This window comes from Pristiophorus japonicus, chromosome 9 (assembly GCF_044704955.1).
Source record: "Pristiophorus japonicus isolate sPriJap1 chromosome 9, sPriJap1.hap1, whole genome shotgun sequence".
NCBI classification, from domain to species: domain Eukaryota; kingdom Metazoa; phylum Chordata; class Chondrichthyes; family Pristiophoridae; genus Pristiophorus; species Pristiophorus japonicus.
Genome location: NC_091985.1, coordinates 212,001,197 through 212,022,969, shown reverse-complemented (window position 1 = coordinate 212,022,969; position 21,773 = coordinate 212,001,197). Strand labels below are relative to the sequence as shown.

General features: G+C 53.9%; 1 protein-coding gene across 1 annotated transcript; it reads right to left on the bottom strand.

The window, feature by feature from the left end:
• Positions 1-4,143: 4,143 nt before the first annotated feature.
• LOC139273595 (zinc finger protein 239-like) lies at positions 4,144-21,589 on the bottom strand. Its single transcript, XM_070890555.1, has 2 exons — positions 21,419-21,589; positions 4,144-5,125 (listed from the first exon to the last, which is right to left on the bottom strand). Exon 2 carries the CDS (start codon positions 4,760-4,762, stop codon positions 4,424-4,426), a length of 339 nt encoding a protein of 112 aa, XP_070746656.1. The 5' UTR covers positions 4,763-5,125; positions 21,419-21,589; the 3' UTR covers positions 4,144-4,423.
• Between the last annotated feature and the right edge of the window lie 184 nt (positions 21,590-21,773).

Here is a 21,773-nt window from a genome sequence, read left to right as displayed (position 1 = left end):
TGGGGGCGTCCCCACGACCAGCACCCCTGTACCGAGTGGAGAATGTGGGAGTCATTCGTGGAGGGGTGCATGTTCGATTCCAAGAGGTCCCACCTTATGTCACAATGTGGGAGCACACTGTGACAGGTACAGACCTCTCGGGTTGTCGGAGCAGGGGAGCACAGGTAATCCTGTGCCCCCAGCACTTGAACGCTTTTGCAAGGCCACAATGCGGGTTCAGCACTGCTGGGGCAGAGCCTATCAATTGCACAATGGAGGTAATGGCCCCTAACCACATGCCTCCACAGGTAGCATATGTAGGCGGTGGGACATATTGTGTCACCACAAGTGCCCAACGGTATGAACACGGACCGGGAAGGTGTCCAATTCCGTACAGCAGCTTTTGCTTTAAACCCAGGGCAGAGGTTCAAGTGGCACACACCAGAATCACACCCATCCCTGAACCTTCCACGATTCACCTCACGGTACAAAACAACCTCAGCCATCTACAACAATATGTCGCCCAGTTTGGCTATCCCATTGCCCCACTACCTGAGAAACTTACAGCCCTCCTCCAGGCAGTGGATTTGTCTCAAAACATTTTTACACCATGGAGCAGAAAACTGAAATTCTAGCAGGGGAGATTGCCCAGATTAAACCCCCAGCATGGTGGGATTTGGGAATACGGGCAGACATACCTGCATGGATCCGGGTGGGATCGCATGCCTTAGTAATCGGCCAACTCCTGATTGTAGCTTATCTGCTAGTTACAAGCTGTAAGCTCAGGAGAAAAAGAAAAAGAACGCAGTTCCTCAGGCTACTACACAGCCAGGAGAGCCGTTGCTAAACACTCAAGGTGTGAAAACAAAGCTTGACCGCGACACTTAGGCGGTTTTGTTATTCTCAGGGATGACTGCGTTTTCATACATGGCTCCTGGGGAGTTTGCAGGGCAGGTTTCTTTGTTTTACGTTTGAGACCGAAATGAGACTCAATGTACAATTACTACTGTAACCTTAAGTACATATATGTATGTTGCTGTCGTGTAGTGTAACCTGTTGGATTTCTGTGTTTAGTACCGCGTTAAAAGGAATTACGATATATATTGACGGGATCAGTTTAGAGTTAAACTGGGGAAAGTTGGGCAATTTGGGAGACCTAGGGTTTTCTCACCACCCTGAACTTTGACACACTCAAGTGGTGTCTGACTGTGTCAGATGGGGGATTATGTAGGGGAGGACGAAAACCCCCTCATTTTACCCAGAAGGAAAGGGGCTGTGGGATCAGTCTGTGCTGTGAATTGAAACCGATGGAAGGAAAACTTTGGGACACAAATGGAGACCCCCCCCCCCCCGTGTTTGGACTCATAGGAAAGGGAATTTAATTTGGAACTATCTACCAGAAAGTTTGAAATCCTAAAGTGCACATGGAAGAAACTATGAACTTTAATCGAATTTGGGATTTTTTTAAAGGTCTGCAAGAAAAGGGGTGGAGTCAATATCAAAAGGGCCAGTTTGGACATTGGAACTAATCAAATTGTCTGGGAACTGTATACCCTCGAAACTTGCCCCTTGAAAACATTAGCATTTAAACAATGCCACATACATATTCCAACACCTTTTTCATCAGGCATAGAAATATCTGGCTCAGGCCAGACTAGCACAATGGCTACAGGAGGCCAATGCAATCAACACCCACTCAAACCTTGAGTAGGTTAAGATCAGCGGGGAAAAAAACCTAAAAACCTCAAACTGTTGCATTTTTCAAAATCAAAAGTCCACCAATGAGAAGAATCGACTTCAGCAGGAGAGGCGGACTGGATAATCTGGCTATAAAAAAGGGGTTTCTGACGTAGTGAGAGGGAGGAGTGATGATTTTCCCTGCCCTGGTGATTCAACAACCACAACCACAGGCCTCTCGACACGGAAGGAAAACCAGTGTCCGAAGACACCGAAGATAGAAGAAACAAACCACCAGACTGCAGAAGGCACAGTAGTGAGTAAAACCTCTGGTCCCCAGAACTCCCAACTCAGTTAGGCCAGGAAAGGTGGGAGGTTGGGCATTGTACTGCTAAACTGGTGTAAAGATTTTCGTTGTGTCCGTTTAGTGGGATTTAGGGGGATTGTTTTGTTGGTGTATTGCTGTTTGTTGAGTTACACCTTGCCAAATAAATTGGAAGCCTAAAGTTCCTCTTGGAATCACCTTGTCTCAGTTCTATTGTATTACATCTCCTGATCGTGAGTCTTATGTCAGAACCGTGTAAGGGAAGCTAGGAGCGCCTCGAAAACGCTCAACTGTGTGTCACAGGCTAGGGAAGAAGGGGTTAGGAGTGTTTGACACTCACAGGTGCCTCACAGGCTAGGCATAAGCTGTGGGGACGCACGAGTCTCAAAACCCCCTTCATAAGCTGTGGACACAGTCTCTCCAAGGGTGCTCTTGCAGCACTCAGGGTACCTCACAGGCCAGGCATAAGCTGTGAGGGCAGAAGCCCAGAGAGAGACACCCAAGGCACAACAACAACCCTGTGAAAACCCCTTACACCTGTCATGCATTGCCTGGACGGTCATGGGGAACTTGATGTAGTCGTTCCTGCAGGCATATAGTGCAACAGTCACCTGCCAAATGCAGATATGTTGGATGTTGAGAGATGGAGCATACATTCCCAGTTGATGCCAGAGGCAGAGGCATAGAAGGCAAGTGCTGCAGAAACCTTCACTTCTACAGAGAATGCAGTCCTCCTCGGGCTTCTACACTGCAGGTCTGCCTTGATTAATTTGCAGATTTCTGTTATGACCTCCTTCCAAAAACGCAGCCTTCTGATGCCTCACTCAGGTGCAAGTATGAACGCCTCTCTCTCTATACCCGATTTGGGTAAGGCCTTCTGGCCATCATCCTCTGCGCTCTCTGGTTCCTGATGTGATGCTGTTGTATCAATCGTCTCCTCTGCATCACCATGATGCAGAAGGCTATTACTAAGTAAGCCACTACTAATACTGCTCCCATTATTTGTTCTAAGTTTGAAACGCAATGAAAATAGTAGCAGAAAGCAGTCACACCTTCTTTTCTCTCTCTCCAAGGTTGACAGCCTAGTCATAGACCATACCCTGGTCTCTGCATACGCAACACTAGGCTCGGTTTCTATGGTGATGCAACGCTCACAAGGCAGACATTTGGGGCACAAAATACACATTATAATGATGACTGGGGGCAATATTTAATATTTTTCATTGTTGCTGTGCAAAGAAATGCTTCTGTATTGTCTCCGATGCTCACCGGGCTCGAGGCACACAGGGTCGGAGCGGCGGCCGGCAGCGTTCCTTCGGCCGGACACAGGAGTTCGACTTCCAGCCTCCCGGGCTTCTTTTGAAGCCGAGTGCCGAGCTCCGGTGTCCAGCCGAGGGAACAATCCTGCCGGCCGGCACTCCGACCCTCAAGCCCGGTGAGGAGAGGTTCGGTGGTGGAGTGGACCTTGGTCAAAAATCACAAATTCCATTTAGACTTTCAAATAAATGTAGTTCCTCCCTTTTTACTTTCCAAAAATGAACATGTATCATGCATTCATTTTGTGTAATTAATACCTCCTTCAATCCCTCCAAAACCTCGGCTAAAATCAATGGCGACTTATCTGCGCCGATTTTGTTACATGCGCTGATTTGTTCGATGTCCAGAAGGTTTTTCAGCATGGTCCACTACACCATCTTAAAAGAAAAATAGTACTTGGCCAAACTCACTTAAATGGCAAGAAATGGCACAGCAGGCCGGTTACGCCCCCAGTGACGTCAAAAAATCATACCATAAAAAAAAATCGTACCCAAGTGGTTTACGATGTTACGATGTCGCAGAAACTTTCGGGAAACTTAAAGATTTTAGTTTGCTCAAAATAAAACAGCGGACGGCAAAAATACGGCGCAGAATAGTGGGGAAAATTGAGCCCCAATTTCTGACCCCGAGCTGCCCCAGGGAGGGGGGCCGTGTGTGATGTCCCTGTGGGGTGCAGTATGTTCAGTGACTGACCCTAAGTTGCCCTCATTCCTCCTGCTCTAGGGGGCAGTCACTCTCCGCACAGTCGGAGTTAGTTGGAGGGACAGCATCATCTACTGGACACCGGCGGTATTTCAAGGCACATCTTGTCGGGCTCCATCCCAGAGAAATTCAAAACCAACCTGCAGATTCAATTCATTTTATTATCAATGGTTCAAGAACATTTAGCTCCATTTGTTGCAGCTTTCAGTATTTGAAGAAAGCTGTTTAAACTGTGAAGTATGGATGCAAACACAATCAACATTATTTTTATCTGACCCTTTTCCCGTTGATTAATTGGTCCAATATCCAGAATATTAAACTCCAGCCCAGTTATAGGGGGAATCAATATCAGCAGAAAGAAACCCCAGCTGTCAGAATGGACATGATTCAGTCTGGAGTAACAGTAGTATCCAATCTTTCCAGTCACTTGTGAATTCGCTGGTGTACCAGCAGGTTGGATGAGGTAGTGAATCCCTTCCCACACCCACAGCAGGTGAATGGCCTCTCCCCAGTGTGAACTCGCTGGTGAATCAGCTGGTTGGATGAACAAGTGAATCCCTCCCCACACTTGGAGCAGGTGAACGGCCTCTCCCCGGTGTGAATTCGCTGGTGTGTCAACAGGTTGCATTTCAAAGTGAATCCCTTCCCACACACTGAGCAGGTGAATGGCCTCTCCCCGGCGTGACTGCGTCGATGAACTTCCAGATCAGACGAGTAATTGAATCTCTTCCCACAGTCCCCACATTTCCACGGTTTCTCCATGGTGCAGGTGTCCTTGTGTCTCTCCAGGTTGGACGATCAGTTGAAGCCTCGTCCACACACAGAACACATGTACGGTTTCTCCCCACTGTGAATGGTGCGATGTTTTTTCTGGCTGTATAACTGGTTAAAGCTCTTTCCACAGGCAGTGCACTGGAACACTCTCACTTGGGTGTGTGCGTCTTGGTGCTTTACCAGTCACACTGATGTTTGAAATCTGTTCCCACAGACAGAATAGGCAAACATTTCTCCTTCCACATTCAAAGGCCGATGATATTCAGATCCTGATGAATCAAATGACTCTGTCAGGTCTTGACGTGATGTTTGGTTTGAGTTTCCCGTCTGCAAATCTCACCTTCTAATACGCTGAAAAAGGAGTTTACAAAAACCATTACTGCAAGTACAAGACAGAAATTCAGAACAGACAATTCTAGATTCTATGGAACATTCTTTCCTCTCTTGTTCCTCCAGAGCTGTAAATTCCCGTCCCATACACTCTCCGTACTCCCTGTCCTGAAATTCGAACACATCGCAGGTCTGAAGACAGCGTGTCCTCCGCTCCCAGTTTTCACCACCAACTCTGGCTGGGTTCAGTTCTACACTCACTGGTTCCCCTCCCTCTCCTCTCCTGAAGGTGCTGACTCTGCCTGAGTTCAGTTCTACACTCACTGGTTCCCCTCCCTCTCCTCCCCTGAAGGTGCTGACTCTGCCTGAGTTCAGTTCGACACTCACTGGGTCCCCTCCCTCTCCTCCCCTGAAGTCAGCATCTGAACGACCGGTCCACAAATATCATTGAATTACTGCCGATAAAAGGGAATTATTGATCTACATCTCTATTAATCTATATCTATATATCGGACCACAGCGAAGGGGGAATAGAAGGCATCCGCTGCTGATGGGGTGATTTGGAAATTAGATTTAAAGGGAGTGAGTGAAAGTGAGATTGAGCCGAGTGAGGTGGTGGCTGGTGTACAGCACGGCCGGAGAGAGGGAGATAAAGCCCCGAAGCTGCAAACGCCGGTAGTTCAAGTTATTATTCCAGGTTTGTGGCATACACCAATTGTTTAGGAAGCCTCCCCGTCCATCTGTCGGACCATTACTGCCCTCCGCTCCACCGGCCCGCAACCACCTCTCCCGCTACAGAGAATCCACCCACAGCAACTCAAATCAGCATTTCAAAACTAAAATCCTAAAATCCGTTGTTCCTGCTTATTCCATGCTGTCTTGTAGCTAATTACATCTGGAGAGAGCAGAGTGGGAAGGCTGAGGGGATTTACAGTGATCAGGATCAAACTGTACTCAGAGCAAGTGTGTGTTGGTGTAAACAATAGTTCGTTGCCTACGGCAAGAGCTCCCCACTGGAGTGGAACTAAACTACAGAACCAGTGGGAACCTGTTCCACCTTCGTCATCTCCAGGCCAGGTCCAAGACCACCCCAACCTCTGTCGTGGACCATTTTCCATACATCTTATCAACAAGAGCAAACATCGACGATGAGATTCAACACCGTCTCCAGTGCACCAGTGCAGCCTTCGACTGCCTGTGGAAAAAAGCGTTTGAAGACCAGGCCCTCAAATCTGCCACCAAGCTCATGGTCTACAGGGCTATAGTAATACCCACCCTCTTGTATGGCTTAGAGACATGGACCATGTACAGTAGACACCTCAAGTTGCTGGAGAAATACCACCAACGATGTCTCCACAAGATCCTACAAATCCCCTGGGAGGACAGACGCACCAATACGTCCTCGACCAGGCCAACATCCCCAACATTGAAGCACTGACCACACTCGATCAGCTTTGTTGGGCAGACCACATTGTCCGCATGCCAGACACGAGACTCCCAAAGCAAGCGCTCTACTTGGAACTCCTTCACGGCAAACAAGCCAAAAGGTGGGCAGAGGAAACGTAACAAGGACACCCTCAAAGCCTCCTTGATAAAGTGCAACAACCCCACTGACACCTGGGAGTCCCTGGCCAAAGACTGCCCTAAGTGGACGAATTGCATTCGGGAGGGCGCTGAGCACCTCAAGTCTCATTGCAGAGAGCATGCCAAAATCAAGCGCAGGCAGCGGAAAGAGCATGCGGCAAACCTGTCCCATCCACTCTTTCCCACAACGACTATCTGTCCCATCTGTGACAGGGACTATGGTTCGCGTATGGACTGTTCAGCCACCTAAAGACTCATTTTAAGCATGGAAGCAAGTCTTCCTTGATTCCGAGGGATTGCCTATGATGAAACAATAAAGTGAGCAGAAAAGGACCTGTTTAATGGGACAACACTTGAAACTGAAACTATATAGAAATTATATCGGAGTTGAAACTGTCACAGGACAGGAGTGTGGAGAGCTCCAGTTCATACAATCATAGGACAGAGAGAGGAGAGCACCAGTTCATACAATCACAGGACAGAGAGTGGAGAGCACCAGTTCATACAATCACAGGACAGAGAGTGGAGAGCATCAGTTCATACAATCACAGGACAGAGAGTGGAGAGCACCAGTTCATACAATCACAGGACAGAGAGTGGAGAGCATCAGTTCATACAATCACAGGACAGAGAGTGGAGAGCTCCAGTTCATACAATCACAGGACAGAGAGTGGAGAGCTCCAGTTCATAAGAACATAAGAATTAGGAACAGGAGTAGGCCATCTAGCCCCTCAAACCTGCTCCGCCATTCAATAAGTTCATGGCTGATCTGGTCGTGGACTCAGCTCCACTTACCCGCCCTCTCCCCGTAACCCTTAATTCCCTTATTGGTTAAAAATCTATCTATCTTTGACTTGAAAACATTCAATGAGCTAGCCTCAACTGCTTCCTTGGGCAGAGAATTCCACAGAGTCACAACCCTCTGGGAGAAGTAATTCTTTCTCAACTCGGTTTTAAATTGGCTCCTCCGTATTTTGAGGCTGTGCCCCCGAGTTCTAGTCTCCCCGACCAGTGGAAACAACCTCTCTGCCTCTATCTTGTCTATCCCTTTCATGATTTTAAATGTTTCTATAAGATCACCCCTCATCCTTCTGAACTCCAACAAGTAAAGACCCAGTCTACTCAATCTATCATCATAAGGTAACCCCCTCATTTCTGGAATCAGCCTAGTGAATCGTCTCTGTACCCCCTCCAAAGCTAGTATTTCCTTCCTTAAGTAAGGTGACTAAAACTGCACGCAGTACTCCAGGTGCGGCCTTACCAATACCTTATACAGTTGCAGCAAGACCTCTCTGCTTTTGTACTCCATCCCTCTCGCAATGAAGGCCAACATTCCATTCGCCTTCCTGATTACCTGCTGCACCTGCAAACTAACCTTTTGGGATTCATGCACCAATGGGTGAGGCCTGGAGTTGGATGGTCTAGAGTCGACCGCCTTTACGTGTCTCGGGCGTACGTTTCCTGCGTCCCGGCGGCCTCCATGCGGCCGGTGCCGTGTTCGGACCACCACCTGGTGTGGGCGGAGCTCGCTTCGCTCCGCGCGAGGACGGGGTCCGCGTACTGGCACTTTAACAACCGGCTGCTGGAGGACGTGCGGTTCCAGGACTCGTTCCGTCGATTCTGGTCCGACTGGAGAAGGAAGCAGGGGGGCTTCCCCTCCTTGAGGCTATGGTGGGACGTGGGCAAGGCTCACGTCCGCGTCTTCTGTCAAGAGTACGCGAGGGGGTCGACCAAGAGGCGGGCGGCCAGAGTCGGGCGCCTAGAAAAAGAGGTGCTCGACCTGGAAGCCCGTCTCGGTCAAGTCGTCCAGGACCCGGCCCTGCGGACGGTGTACGAAGCGAAGAAGGCCGCGCTGAAGGACCTGCAGCTCGTCGGGTCCCGAGGCGCGTTCGTGAGGTCGCGGATCCGGTTCCTGCGGGATCTGGACCGCGGCTCCCCCTTCTTCTACTCGCTGGAAAAAAGGCAGAGTGTCCGTAAGCAGCTCTTGACGCTGCTGGCCGACGACGGCTCTCTCGTCTCGGATCCGGAGGGCGTCAACAACAGGGTCCGTGAATATTACGGGGCTCTGTTCTCTCCGGATCCGTCCAGCGAGGAAGCGCGTAGAGTTTTGTGGGAGGACCTGCCGAAGGTCAGCCCGGAGGGCGCCGAAAATCTGGAAGCTCCGCTAAGCCTGGCGGAGCTGACCGGTGCCCTCGCCCGGCTCTCGAGGGGAAAATCCCTGGGGCTGGACGGGCTGACCGTGGAGTTCCACAGGGCGTTCTGGGACGTCCTGGGGAGCGACTACGCGCGGGTCCTGGGGGAAAGTCTGGCGACCGGGGAGATGCCCCTCTCTTGGCGCAGGGCAGTCATCGTCCTGCTGCCTAAGAAGGGCGATCTCCGCCTCCTTAAGAACTGGCGCCCGGTCTCCCTCCTCAGCACGGACTACAAAATCTTCGCCAGGGCGATGTCTGCTCGCCTTGGTGCCGTGCTGGACCACATGATCCACCCCGACCAGTCATACACGGTCCCGGGCCGGACAATCCACGATAACATCCATCTGGTCCGGGACCTCATCCATTGTTCCCAGGAGGCTGGTCTGTCGGTCGCCTTCCTATCCCTCGACCAAGAGAAGGCGTTCGACAGGGTGGATCACGACTATCTGCTCGGAACTCTGCGCGCTTTCGGGTTCGGGACGCATTTCGTCGCCCGGATCCGACTTTTGTACGCCGCCGCGGAGTGTCTGATTAAGGTTAACGGGTCCTTGACGGCGCCCCTTCGCTTTAGGAGAGGGGTGCGCCAGGGATGCCCCATGTCCGGCCAGTTATACGCCGTTTGCGTGGAGCCTTTCCTGCGCCTCTTGCGGACGAGGTTGACGGGACTGGCTCTGCAAGGGCCGGGCGTGGAGGTCGTCCTCTCGGCTTACGCCGATGACGTGCTCCTCGCGGTAGAGGATCCCGCTGACCTGCGGAGGATGCGTGAGTGCCAGGAGATTTACTCGGCCGCGTCCTCCGCCAGGATCAACTGGGAGAAATGTTCCGGACTCCTGGTGGGTCAGTGGCGGGTGGACTCCCTGCCGGAGGAGCTCAGGCCTTTTGCCTGGAGCACGACCCATCTCCTCTATCTGGGAGTCTACCTTAGCCCCGACGAGGAAGCCTGGCCGGCGAACTGGCAGGAGCTGGAGGCCAAGGTCGCCGCTCGCCTAGGGCGCTGGACAGGACTGCTCCGAGTGCTGTCCTACAGGGGTCGAGCGCTAGTCATAAACCAGCTGGTGGCCGCAATGCTGTGGTACCGGCTGGTCACTTTGACCCCTCCCCCTGCGTTTGTCGCCAAGATACAGAAGAAGCTGGTGGACTTCTTCTGGAACAACAGGAAGCACTGGGTCTCTGCCGCGGTCTTGAGTCTCCCGCTTGAGGAGGGCGGTCAGTCGTTGGTGTGCGTCAGCGCCCAGCTCGCGACTTTCCGTCTTCAGACCCTGCAGAGATACCTTTACGTCGAGCCCCCTCCTAGGTGGTGTGCTCTGGCGAGGTATTTCTTCCGCCAGCAGCTCGACCTCAATTATGACACGCAGCTCCTGTTTGTGAACTTGGGGGGTGCCAGGACCGCCCTCCGGGAGCTGCCTGTCTTTTACAGGGAACTCATCAGGGTCTGGAACAAAGTCTCCACCAAGCGCAGCTCTCCACCGGCTGGAATGGCGGCCGTCCTGCAGGAGCCGCTGCTCGGGAATCCGTACCTCCACGGCCGAGGCTTTATGTGGCGGTCGGAAGAGAGGGCTGTGGCTGGTGAGGTGACCAGGGTCAGGGACCTGCTCGATGGCGGAGGAGCGGGCTGGATGGCGCCAGTCATGCTGGCGCGGCGCCTAAATTCTGCCAACGTCCGCCACGCGGCCGATGCCATCGAGTCGCTAAAAACAGCTCTGGGCCCTGACTCCGTTAGGTATATCGAGGAGGCTCAGGCACGTGGGGAGATCCCGTCCGAACTGACCCCCGTCCGGACGGAATTCCTCATCGGCGCCAAACCCCGGAACCTCCCTCGGGGGCCGGCGCCTCACAACTTGAGCCGCCTCGGGGAAATCCCCTCCGTGCCTTTCAGTTCCGCGCGGAGGGGTTTCCTGTACGGGCTGCTCCTGCACACCCTCAACTTTGCCATCCTCGCCGGCCGTCCGGACACGCCATGGCGTACCATCTTGCCGTCCGGAGGAGGCGGGGGTCCCCGATGGAGGGCACTCTACGCAGGGGTCCTCCCACTATTCATCGGGGACTTGGCCTGGAGGGTGGTGCACGGAGCAGTGCCGTGCAACAAATTTTTAAGCCGGTTCACGGACTCCCAGGCCGCCTGCAATTTCTGCGGTCTGGAGGAGTCCGTGTTCCATGTTTTTATGGAGTGCACAAGGTTGCAGCCCCTGTTCCACTATTTGAAGGGGCTGCTCCTGAAATTCTGGCTGCACTTCAGTCCCACTCTCCTGATCTTTGGGCACCCTGTGCGGAGGGGAGCGGGTAGGTCCGAAGGCCTCCTCGTAGGACTGCTCCTGGGCACGGCCAAGGGTGCCATCAGCCGGTCCAGGCAGCGGGCGGTCGAGGGGGTCGTTCAACCTGACTGCCTGCCTCTCTTCCGCTCTTACATCCGGTCCAGGGTGTCCTTGGAGATGGAGCACGCGGTGTCCACCGGTACGCTCGCGGCCTTCCGCGAGAGGTGGGCACCGGAGGGACTGGAGTGCATCATCACGCCCGGCAACCAAATTTTAATTTGATTTTACGTTTTAAAGTTTAATTTGTTTTAATTGCCGGTGTTTTTAGTGTCCCCCTCTCCTTTTATAGGGGGCACTGGAAAAATTTGATTTTAGCGCCCCAAAAAAAAACCAAAAACCAAAAAAAAAAAGGGGCTTGAAAATGTCTGCTGTGTCACCCAGGTCGGGTGGCACAGTTTAATGTTGTTTATGTTTTGCAGGTAGACTCCTAAAAGAGTTTCATGCACCAATGGTGCATCATCACGCCTGGCAACCAAATTTTAATTTGATTTTACGATTTAAAGTTTAATTTGTTTTAATTGCCGGTGCTTTTAGTGTCCCCCTCTCCTTTTATAGGGGGCACTGGAAAAAGGAAAAAATTTGATTTTAGTGCCCAAAAGAAAAAAAAAACAAAAAAAAACAAAAAAGAAAAAAAGGGCCTTGTAAATGTCTGGTGTGTCATCCAGGTTGGGTGGCACGGATAAATGTTTTATGTTTTGCAGGTAGACTCTAAAAGAGTTTCATGCACCAATGGTGGAGCAGTGGAGGCGTGGCCTAATCAGTAGGAGCTGAGCTGCAGTGAGAGAAGGAGCTACCAACTTTAGCTCCTGTTTGGAAGGCCTTGAGAGCCCTGAGACCAGCCCAGGAAGAGGAGGAAAGGGCTGGCTTGCTACCCATTCAACATCCGGAGGGAGAGGAGGAGCACAGAAAAAATTTAACATTTATTACAACTACAGAGAGTTGGAGAGAGGGGGAAAGAACAACCTGAAGAAACACCATCCAGTGTGGAAGGAGGGAGAGTCATTTCTACATCTTCGACAGGTGGGTGTGTTTTGGTGCATTCCCCAATAGACTTTGTTGTATTGGTGGGGGGAGGAAAGAAGACCACTGAGGGCCGGAACATCGCGGGGGGTGTGTGTGTGTGGAAGTGTGTGTGGGGGCCTTGCTTACAACAAGGCCCCACACACAATTGAACCCCCCCCCCCCCCATTGCCTAGCCTGGGATAGCTGGAGCTACCAGGCTGAAGATTTCTTTAAATCACCTATTAAACATCGTTAGGAGTGTGTGCCTGGTGGCTCTAGCTGCCCCAGGTGAAGACATCTTCTCCCCCCACCCGAAGACCAACCCAAAGACTGTGCTTGTGTGTTTTTGCCATCTGGGGAGTGCACCCCAAGAAAAACACCCACCCATCGCTGTGAGGGGAGACCTGCCCTCGCAGCCTCCCTCTTTCCCGCACCCCCTTCTCTATCTCTCTGCTCTCTCTGAGAGCCCTTCCTCCTAATTTAAAAAAAAACAAACAAAAAGAAAAACAACTGAGCAGAGGGAGCAAGGCCCCTCCCCAATTGCCAACTAGGGGAGAGGTGTGCCTCGTTAAGAGCTCCTCTGCTCAGTCTTATCATACGAGGCCAATTAAGACCATTAAGGCCTGTGACTTTGGGGTGGGTGTAGCCCTTAAAGGGACCCCGTGATGGCGACCCCATCCACGCCGGTGGCAGGGCCAGCTAGGACTTATGCGCAGGCGGCATCCACATCCACGGTGCCTTCTGCGCCACCTGCTGCCCTGCCACCATTCAAACTAATAACTAAAAAACACGGGGTCAAGAACTACACTCACCCCACAATGAGCATTGAGGAGTGCGTGCGGGTGATGGCTGGGGTAGTCGGCCCCTCGGCCATTGTCGCAGCCTCCAAGATGTCTGGGAAGGCTGTGTTCTTCCTGGGGTCGGAGCGGGCGGTATCCCTGGCCCTTGAAAAGGGGCTCACGGTGGGCGGGACGTTCCTGCCGGTGGACCCTCTCGAGGCCACTGCGCAGAGGGTCATCATATCAAACGTCCCGCCCTTTGTTCCCGCTGAGCTCCTCCTCCATCACCTACACCAACTGGGAGAGGTAAGGTCGGGGATCAACCCCATACCGCTCGGCCTCAGGGAGAACAGCCTGCGCCACGTGTTCTCCTTCCGCCGCCAGCTCTTTGTCCGGCTGGCGCGGGAGGAGACGACGGAGGGTTATTTTAATGTGGTGCACGAGGGGACTGCCTACCGCGTCTTTTGGACGTCGGACGGCGTGCGGTGCCATGCCTGCAGGGAGGTGGGGCACGTTCGCAAGATCTGCCCCGCCTCCAAGGCCGCCAAACCACCGAAGGCGGCCAAGGCTGGCGCCGCCGCCACCCCTACCCCTAGTTGCGTCTGCGTGCCGGGAGCCGTAGGTGCGCGGGCATCGCCGGGGGCCGATGCTTTCACGGCCTCTGGCTGGGGGGAGGGAGAGCGTCCGACCGGAAAGAAGGCGCGGAAGGCGGCAAAACATCCAGAGGCGGGTCCCCTCAGTGCGCCAGAAAATTTGACCACCGCGCTCAGCCCAACCCCGTCACCGGCGAGCGCGGGGTGCCCTGAGCCCGTGCCCGAGCCCTTGACCAATACCGCAGAGGGCCCGGGCGCGGGCAAGAAAAGGAAAAGGGGGCGGGGCGGAGCGGGAGGCCTCGGCAGACATGGAGGTCTCCCTGCCTTCGCGCACCCCCAGGAACAAAAAGAGGCACCGCCCCAATGAGGCGGAGGGGGAACAACATCCCTCCGCGGAGGAGGCGGTGCCCGCCGCGTGTCCCGCGTCCCCCCACCAGCGCCCCCAAATTGCGCTGCATTCGCGAGGAATCTGTCTCCGGGGAGGGTGAGGCAGTCGAGGCTGCCCAGCCGCTGCCTCCTGGGAATGGCGTGGAAGATCTGCCTGTCGTGGGGGGCGTGGGGCCAGCGGAAGAATGCGTAGCCGCCGGGTCGAGCGTCCCGTGGACTGAGGCGGGCGGGGCCGAAAAGGCCGAACCTGAGCCCGCCCAGCCAATACCCAACTTCCACCGGGATTTGCTCGACTCGGTAGAAACTGAAAATATGATTAATACCACAGAACATCCACACGCTGGGCTGGGGGATGGCGGCGGGGAGGGGGAAGAACAACAACCCTCGCCCCCTACTGTGGAGCTGGGGGAATTGGAGGACCTGGAACATTACTTTGACCAGGTCTCTCCCTGTTCCCCGGTTCCTGGGGCGGAGGGGGAACCCCTTCCGCTGTCGCTTCCCGACCCAGCACCAATTTTAAAAGAGCCCAGTGGGGACTCCTCTGCCGACGATCCTGGGGGTGGGATCGGGGCAGAGCCAGGGCCAGATGGAGCGGCCGGGCCGTTTGCCGTACCTCGTGCGGTCGACGGGCCGGCTGCTAGCGGCGACCTCCCGGAGGGGGACGGGGACTCGGTGGAGGACGCGGGTGAAGATCTCGAGTCCATCGCCAGTGAGGCGGTGGATCTGCTCGCGGCCGCCACAGAGACCCTCCTCATTCCCCTAGAGGAACTCTGGGACTTTTTGGTCCAGTGCCGGGGTCGCCACAACCGAACCCATCTAGCCCTGGAAAGATGGTCCGAGCCGCGGCTGCTCGTCGCGTCCGTCCGCGCCGCCGTTAAAACCATGGCCTCGGGCGGGCCCTTATCAAAGGCTCAAGGCCTTGAGCTGCGCCGGCTCAAAAAGTTCCTCGCTGGGCTGCTGAAGGAGTGGAGGTCAACAAACGACTCCACTCCTCCCCCACAATAGGTTAGGTAGAGGTTGCACTATGCTCTAGTCATGAAGATAACCATAGCCAGCCTCAACATCAACGGCAGCTGAGAGGCAGGCCGTAGATTTAACAATTTTTCGCTCCTGCGGGAGGGGAAATATGAGGTTCTGCTTCCTGCAAGAAACCCACACCGTTCCGGGAGACGAAGCCACGTGGCTCCTGGAATGGCAAGGAGAGGTCCGCATGAGCCACCTCACCGCCACTTCTAGTGGGGTGGCCATCTTGCTGGGCCCGCATTTTCAGCCGGAGATCTTGGGGGTCGAGGAGCCCGTGCCAGGCCGTTTGCTGCACGTAACGGTTCGCCTGGGGGACGTGCCGCTCCATCTCGTGAACGTGTACGCCCCTCAGCCCGGCCCGCAGCAAACGCGCTTCTTCGAAGAAGTGTCCGCTCTTCTTGGCTCCGTCAACGTCGGCGACCGCATTGTCCTTGGGGGGGATTTTAACTGCACCCTTAAGGCGAGGGACCGCTCCGGTGCCCCGCAGTGCATGACGGCGATGGAGAAGTTGAGGGACCTGGTCGGGTCCTTCGACTTGGTGGACGTCTGGCGAAATCTCCACCCCGACTCCAGCGCCTTTACTTGGGTGAGGCCTCGAGTCGGATGGTCCAGAGTCGACCGCCTTTACGTGTCTCGGGCGTACGTTTCATGCGTCCCGGCGGCCTCCATGCGGCCGGTGCCGTGTTCGGACCACCACCTGGTGTGGGTGGAGCTCGCTTCGCTCCGCGCGAGGACGGGGTCCGCGTACTGGCACTTTAACAACCAGCTGCTGGAGGACGTGCGGTTCCAGGACTCGTTCCGTCGATTCTGGTCCGACTGGAGAAGGAAGCAGGGGGGCTTCCCCTCCTTGAGGCTATGGTGGGACGTGGGCAAGGCTCACGTCCGCGTCTTCTGTCAAGAGTATGCGAGGGGGTCGACCAAGAGGCGGGCAGCCAGGGTCGGGCGCCTAGAAAAAGAGGTGCTCGACCTGGAATCCCGTCTCGGTCAAGTCGTCGAGCACCCGGCCCTGCGGACGGTGTACGAAGCGAAGAAGGCCGCGCTGAAGGACCTGCAGCTCGTCGGGTCCCGAGGCGCATTCGTGAGGTCGCGGATCCGGTTCCTGCGGGATCTGGACCGCGGCTCCCCCTTCTTCTACTCACTGGAAAAAAGGCAGAGTGTCCGTAAGCAGCTCTTGACGCTGCTGGCCGACGACGGCTCTCTCGTCTCGGATCCGGAGGGCGTCAACAACAGGGCCCGTGAATATTACAGGGCTCTGTTCTCTCCGGATCCGTCCAGCGAGGAAGCGCATAGAGTTTTGTGGGAGGACCTGCCGAAGGTCAGCCCGGAGGGCGCCGAAAATCTGGAAGCTCCGCTAAGCGTGGCGGAGCTGACCGGTGCCCTCGACCGGCTCTCGAGGGGAAAATCCCCGGGGCTGGACGGGCTGACCGTGGAGTTCCACAGGGCGTTCTGGGGGGGCGACTACGCGCGGGTCCTGGGGGAAAGTCTGGCGACCGGGGAGATGCCCCTCTCTTGGCGCAGGGCAGTCATCGTCCTGCTGCCTAAGAAGGGCGATCTCCGCCTCCTTAAGAACTGACGCCCGGTCTCCCTCCTCAGCACGGACTACAAAATCTTCGCCAGGGCGATGTCTGCTCGTTTTGGTGCCGTGCTGGACCACATGATCCACCCCGACCAGTCCTACACGGTCCCGGGCCGGACAATCCACGATAACATCCATCTGGTCCGGGACCTCATCCATTATTCCCAGGAGGCTGGTCTGTCGGTCGCCTTCCTATCCCTCGACCAAGAGAAGGCGTTCGACAGGGTGGATCACGACTATCTGCTCGGAACTCTGCGCGTTTTCGGGTTCGGGACGCACTTCGTCGCCCGGATCCGACTTTTGTACGCCGCCGCGGAGTGTCTGATTAAGGTTAACGGGTCCTTGACGGCGCCCCTTCGCTTCGGGAGAGGGGTGCGCCAGGGATGCCCCATGTCCGGCCAGTTATACGCCGTCTGCGTGGAGCCTTTCCTGCGCCTCCTGCGGACGAGGTTGACGGGACTGGCTCTGCAAGGGCCGGGCATGGAGGTCGTCCTCTCGGCTTACGCCGATGACGTGCTCCTCGCGGTAGAGGATCCCGCTGACCTGCGGAGGATGCGTGAGTGCCAGGAGATTTACTCGGCCGCATCCTCCGCCAGAATCAACTGGGAAAAATGTTCCGGACTCCTGGTGGGTCAGTGGCGGGTGGACTCCCTGCCGGAGGAGCTCAGGCCTTTTGCCTGGAGCACGACCCATCTCCTCTATCTGGGAGTCTACCTTCGCCCCGACGAGGAAGCCTGGCCGGCGAACTGGCAGGAGTTGGAGGCCAAGGTCGCCGCTCGCCTAGGGCTCTCCTACAGGGGCCGAGCGCTCGTCATAAACCAGCTGGTGGCCGCCATGTTGTGGTACCGGCTGGTCACTTTGACCCCTCCCCCTGCGTTTGTCGCCAAGATACAGAAGAAGCTGATGGACTTCTTCTGGAACAACAGGAAGCACTGGGTCTCTGCAGCGGTCTTGAGGCTCCCGCTTGGGGAGGGCGGTCAGTCGTTGGTCTGCGTCAGCACCCAGCTCGCGACTTTCCATCTTCAGACCCTGCAGAGATACCTTTACGTCGAGCCCCCTCCTAGGTGGCGTGCTCTGGCGACGTATTTCTTCCGCCAGCAGCACGGCCTCAACTACGACACGCAGCTCCTGTTTGTGAGTGTGGGGGGCGTCAGGACCGCCCTCCGGGAGCTGCCTATCTTTTACAAGGAACTCATCAGGGTCTGGAACAAAGTCTCCACCAAGCGCAGCTCTCCGCCGGGAATCCGTACCTCTACGACCGAGGTTTTATGTGGCGGTCGGACGAGAGGGCTGTGGCTGGTGAGGTGACAAGGGTCAGGGACCTGCACGATGGCGGAGGAGCGGGCTGGATGGCGCCAGACACGCTGGCGCGGCGCCTAAATTCTGCCAACGTCCACCACGCGGCCGATGCCATCGAGTCGCTAAAAAGAGCTCTGGGCCCCGACTCCGTTAGGTGCATCGAGGAGGCTCAAGCACGTGGGGAAATCCCGTACGAACTGACCCCCGTCCGGACGGAATTCCTCATCGGCGCCAAACCCCGGAACCTCCCTCGGGGGCCGGCGCCTCACAACTTGAGCCGCCTCGGGGAAATCCCCTCCGGGCCTTTCAGTTCCGCGCGGAGGGGTTTCCTGTACGGGCTGCTCCTGCACACTCTCAACTTTGCCATCCTCGCCTGCCGTCCGGACACGCCATGGCGTACCATCTTGTCGTCCGGAGGAGGCGGGGGACCCGATGGAGGGCACTCTACGCAGGGGTCCTCCCACTATTCATCGGGGACTTGGCCTGGAGGGTGGTGCACGGAGCAGTGCCGTGCAATAAATTTTTAAGCTGGTTCACGGACTCCCAGGCCGCCTGCAATTTCTGCGGTCTGGAGGAGTCCGTGTTCCATGTTTTTATTGAGTGCACGAGGTTGCAGCCCCTGCTCCACTATTTGAAGGGGCTGCCCCTGAAATTCTGGCTGCACTTCAGTCCCACTCTCCTGATCTTTGGGCACCATGTGCGGAGGGGAGCGGGTAGGTCCGAGGGCCTCCTCGTAGGACTGCTCCTGGGCACGGCCAAGGGTGCCATCAGCCGGTCCAGGCAGCGGGCGGTCGAGGGGGTCGTTCAACCTGACTGCCTGCCTCTCTTCCGCTCTTACATCCGATCCAGGGTGTTCTTGGAGATGGAGCACGCGGTGTCCACCGGTATGCTCGCGGCCTTCCGCGAGAGGTGGGCACCGGAGGGACGGGAGTGCATCATCACGCCCGGCAACCAAATTTTAATTTGATTTTACGTTTTAAAGTTTAATTTGTTTTAATTGCCGGTGCTTTTAGTGTCCCCTTCCCTTTTATAGGGGGCACTGGGGAAAAAAGGTGATTTTAGTGCCCAAAAAAAAAAACCAAAAAAAAGAAAAACACAAAAAAAACCCAAGAAAAACAAAAAAAAGAGGGCCTTGTAAATGTCTGGTGTGTCATCCAGGTCGGGTGGCACCGATTAATGTTTTTGTTTTGCAGATAAACTCCAAAAAGAGTTTCATGCAAAAAGACCCCCAGGTCCCTCTGCACCACAGCATGTTGTAATTTCTCCCCATTCCAATAATATTCCCTTTTACTGTTTTTTTTCCCCCAAGGTGGGTGACCTCACACTTTCCGACATTGTATTCCATCTGCCAAACCTTAGCCCATTCGCTTAACCTATCCAAATCTCCTTGCAGTCTCTCTGAGTCCTCTACACAACCCGCTTTCCCACTAATCTTTGTGTCATCTGCAAATTTTGTTGCACTACACTCTGTCCCCTCTTCTATGTCATCTATGTATATTGTAAACAGTTGTGGTCCCAGCACTGATCCCTGTGGCACACCACTAACCACTGATTTCCAACCGGAAAAGGACCCATTTATCCCGACTCTCTGCTTTCTGTTAGCCAGCCAATTCTCTATCCATGCTAATACATTTCCTCTGACTCCACGTACCTTTATCTTCTGCAGTAACCTTTTGTGTGGCACCTTATCGAATGCCTTTTGGAAATCTAAATACACCACATCCATCAGTACACCTCTATCCACCATGCTCGTTATATCCTCAAAGAATTCCAGTAAGTTAGTTAAACATGATTTCCCTTTCATGAATCCATGCTGCGTCTGCTTGATTGCACTTTTCCTATCTCGATGTCCCGCTATTTCTTCCTTAATGATAGTTTCAAGCATTTTCCCCACTACAGATGTTAAACTAACTGGCCTATAGTTACCTGCCTTTTGCCTGCCCCCTTTTTTAAACAGAGGCGTTACATTAGCTGCTTTCCAGTCCGCTGGTACCTCCCCAGAGTCCATAGAATTTTGGTAGATTATAACGAATGCATCTGCTATAACTTCCGCCATCTCTTTTAATACCCTGGGATGCATTTCATCAGGACCAGGGGACTTGTCTACCTTCAGTCCCATTAGCCTGTCCAGCACTACCCCCCTAGTGATAGTGATTGTCTCAAGGTCCTCCCTTCCCACAATCCTATGGCCTGCAAATTTTGGCATGGTTTTTGTGTCTTCCACTGTGAAGACGGAAGCAAAATAATTGTTTAAGGTCTCAGCCATTTCCACATTTCCATTATTAAATCCCCCTTTTCATCTTCTAAGGGACCAACATTTACTTTAGTTGCTCTTTTCCGTTTTATGTATCTGTAAAAGCTTTTACTATCTGTTTTTATGTTTTGCGCAAGTTTACCTTCGTAATCCATCTTCCCTTTCTTTATTGCTTTTTTAGTCATTCTTTGCTGTTGCTTAAAATTTTCCCAATCCTCTAGTTTCCCACTAACCTTGGCCACCTTATATGCATTGGTCTTTGATTTGATACTTTCCTTTATTTCCTTGGTTATCCACAGCTGGTTATCCCTTCTCTTGCCGCCCTTCTTTTTCACTGTTCATACAATCACAGGACAGAGAGTGGAGCACCAGTTCATACAATCACAGGACAGAAGTTGGATCAATGGTCTTTGCAATGATTACTTCTCATTGTGCCTTTTGGTCTACCCGAAAATTGATTTACTGATTTAATGAGACAGCCAGAGACTGATTTAACTTTTCAATTATTCAAGTTCTGATTTTAAGTTTACTTATAATTAATCTATAAATTAATCAATTTTGTTTCAATATAATTGATCTTGATTATACTGATTGCACTATTGTAGAATCCCTATTCTAGTATTCCCTATTCACTCTGTAAACTGAGTTTCTCCCAAGTCTATTTGCTGCCGCTTCGGACCCGAGCCATTCCCTTCGATTTCCACATCCTTCTCCCGCTTTTTCTTTTCTCTCTATCCCTCCCTGACCATCTGTCCTGTTGCATGCCACATATTTGACCCTGAAATGAGCTTCTGGCCACATATCCGCGACATATCTAAAACCATCTATATCCACCTCCGTAACATTGCCCGTCTCTGCCCCTGCCTCAGCTCATCTGCTGCTGAAACCCTCATCCGTGCCTTTGTTACCTCTACTCCAATTCACTCCTGGCCGGTCTCCCACATTCCTCACTACGTAAACTTGAAGTCATCCAAATCTCAGCAGCCCATATACTAACTCGCACCAAGTCTCCGATCACTCATCACCCCTGTGCTCGCTGACCTACATTGACTCCCGGTTAAGCAACGCCTTGATTTCAAAATTCTGATCCTTATTTACAAATCACTCCATGGCCTCGCCCCTCCCGATCTCTGGAATCTGTTGCAGCCCACAAGATGTCTGCGCTCCTCAAATTCTGCCCTTTTGACCATCCCTGATTATAATCGCTCCACCATCGGTGTCCGGCCCTTCAGCTGCCTGGGCCCCGAGCTCTGGAACTCCCTCCCTAAACCTCTCCGCCTCTTTCCTACTTTCAGACCCTCCTTAAAACCTACCTCTTTGACCCAGCTTTTGGTCACCTGCCGCAATTTCTTCTTCTGTGGCTCGGTGTTAAATGTATGTGTTGTATTCTGTAACACTGCTGTGAAGCGCCTTCGGACATTTTACTCCGTTAAAGACGCTCGATAAAGAAAAGTTATTATTAACACTGCAGGAGTGAGGGATTGAGTAAACTGGGAGTCTGGCGCAGGCGCACTGCGAATGGCCCCGCCCCTCAGTCACCTGCGACGTCACAGGCGAAGTGGGCGGGGCTATGGCGTCCCTCGCCCGGCGCGTGGTGAGGCGGTTGAACAGTTTTCAAATCAGGAGCCACGTGACCACCGAGCTGCCCAGTGCTCCATCAACACTGTG

Excerpts from the sequence above, each read along its gene's own strand:
- LOC139273595 (XM_070890555.1), bottom strand. The coding sequence starts at position 4,762 with ATGGAGAAACCGTGGAAATGTGGGGACTGTGGGAAGAGATTCAATTAC.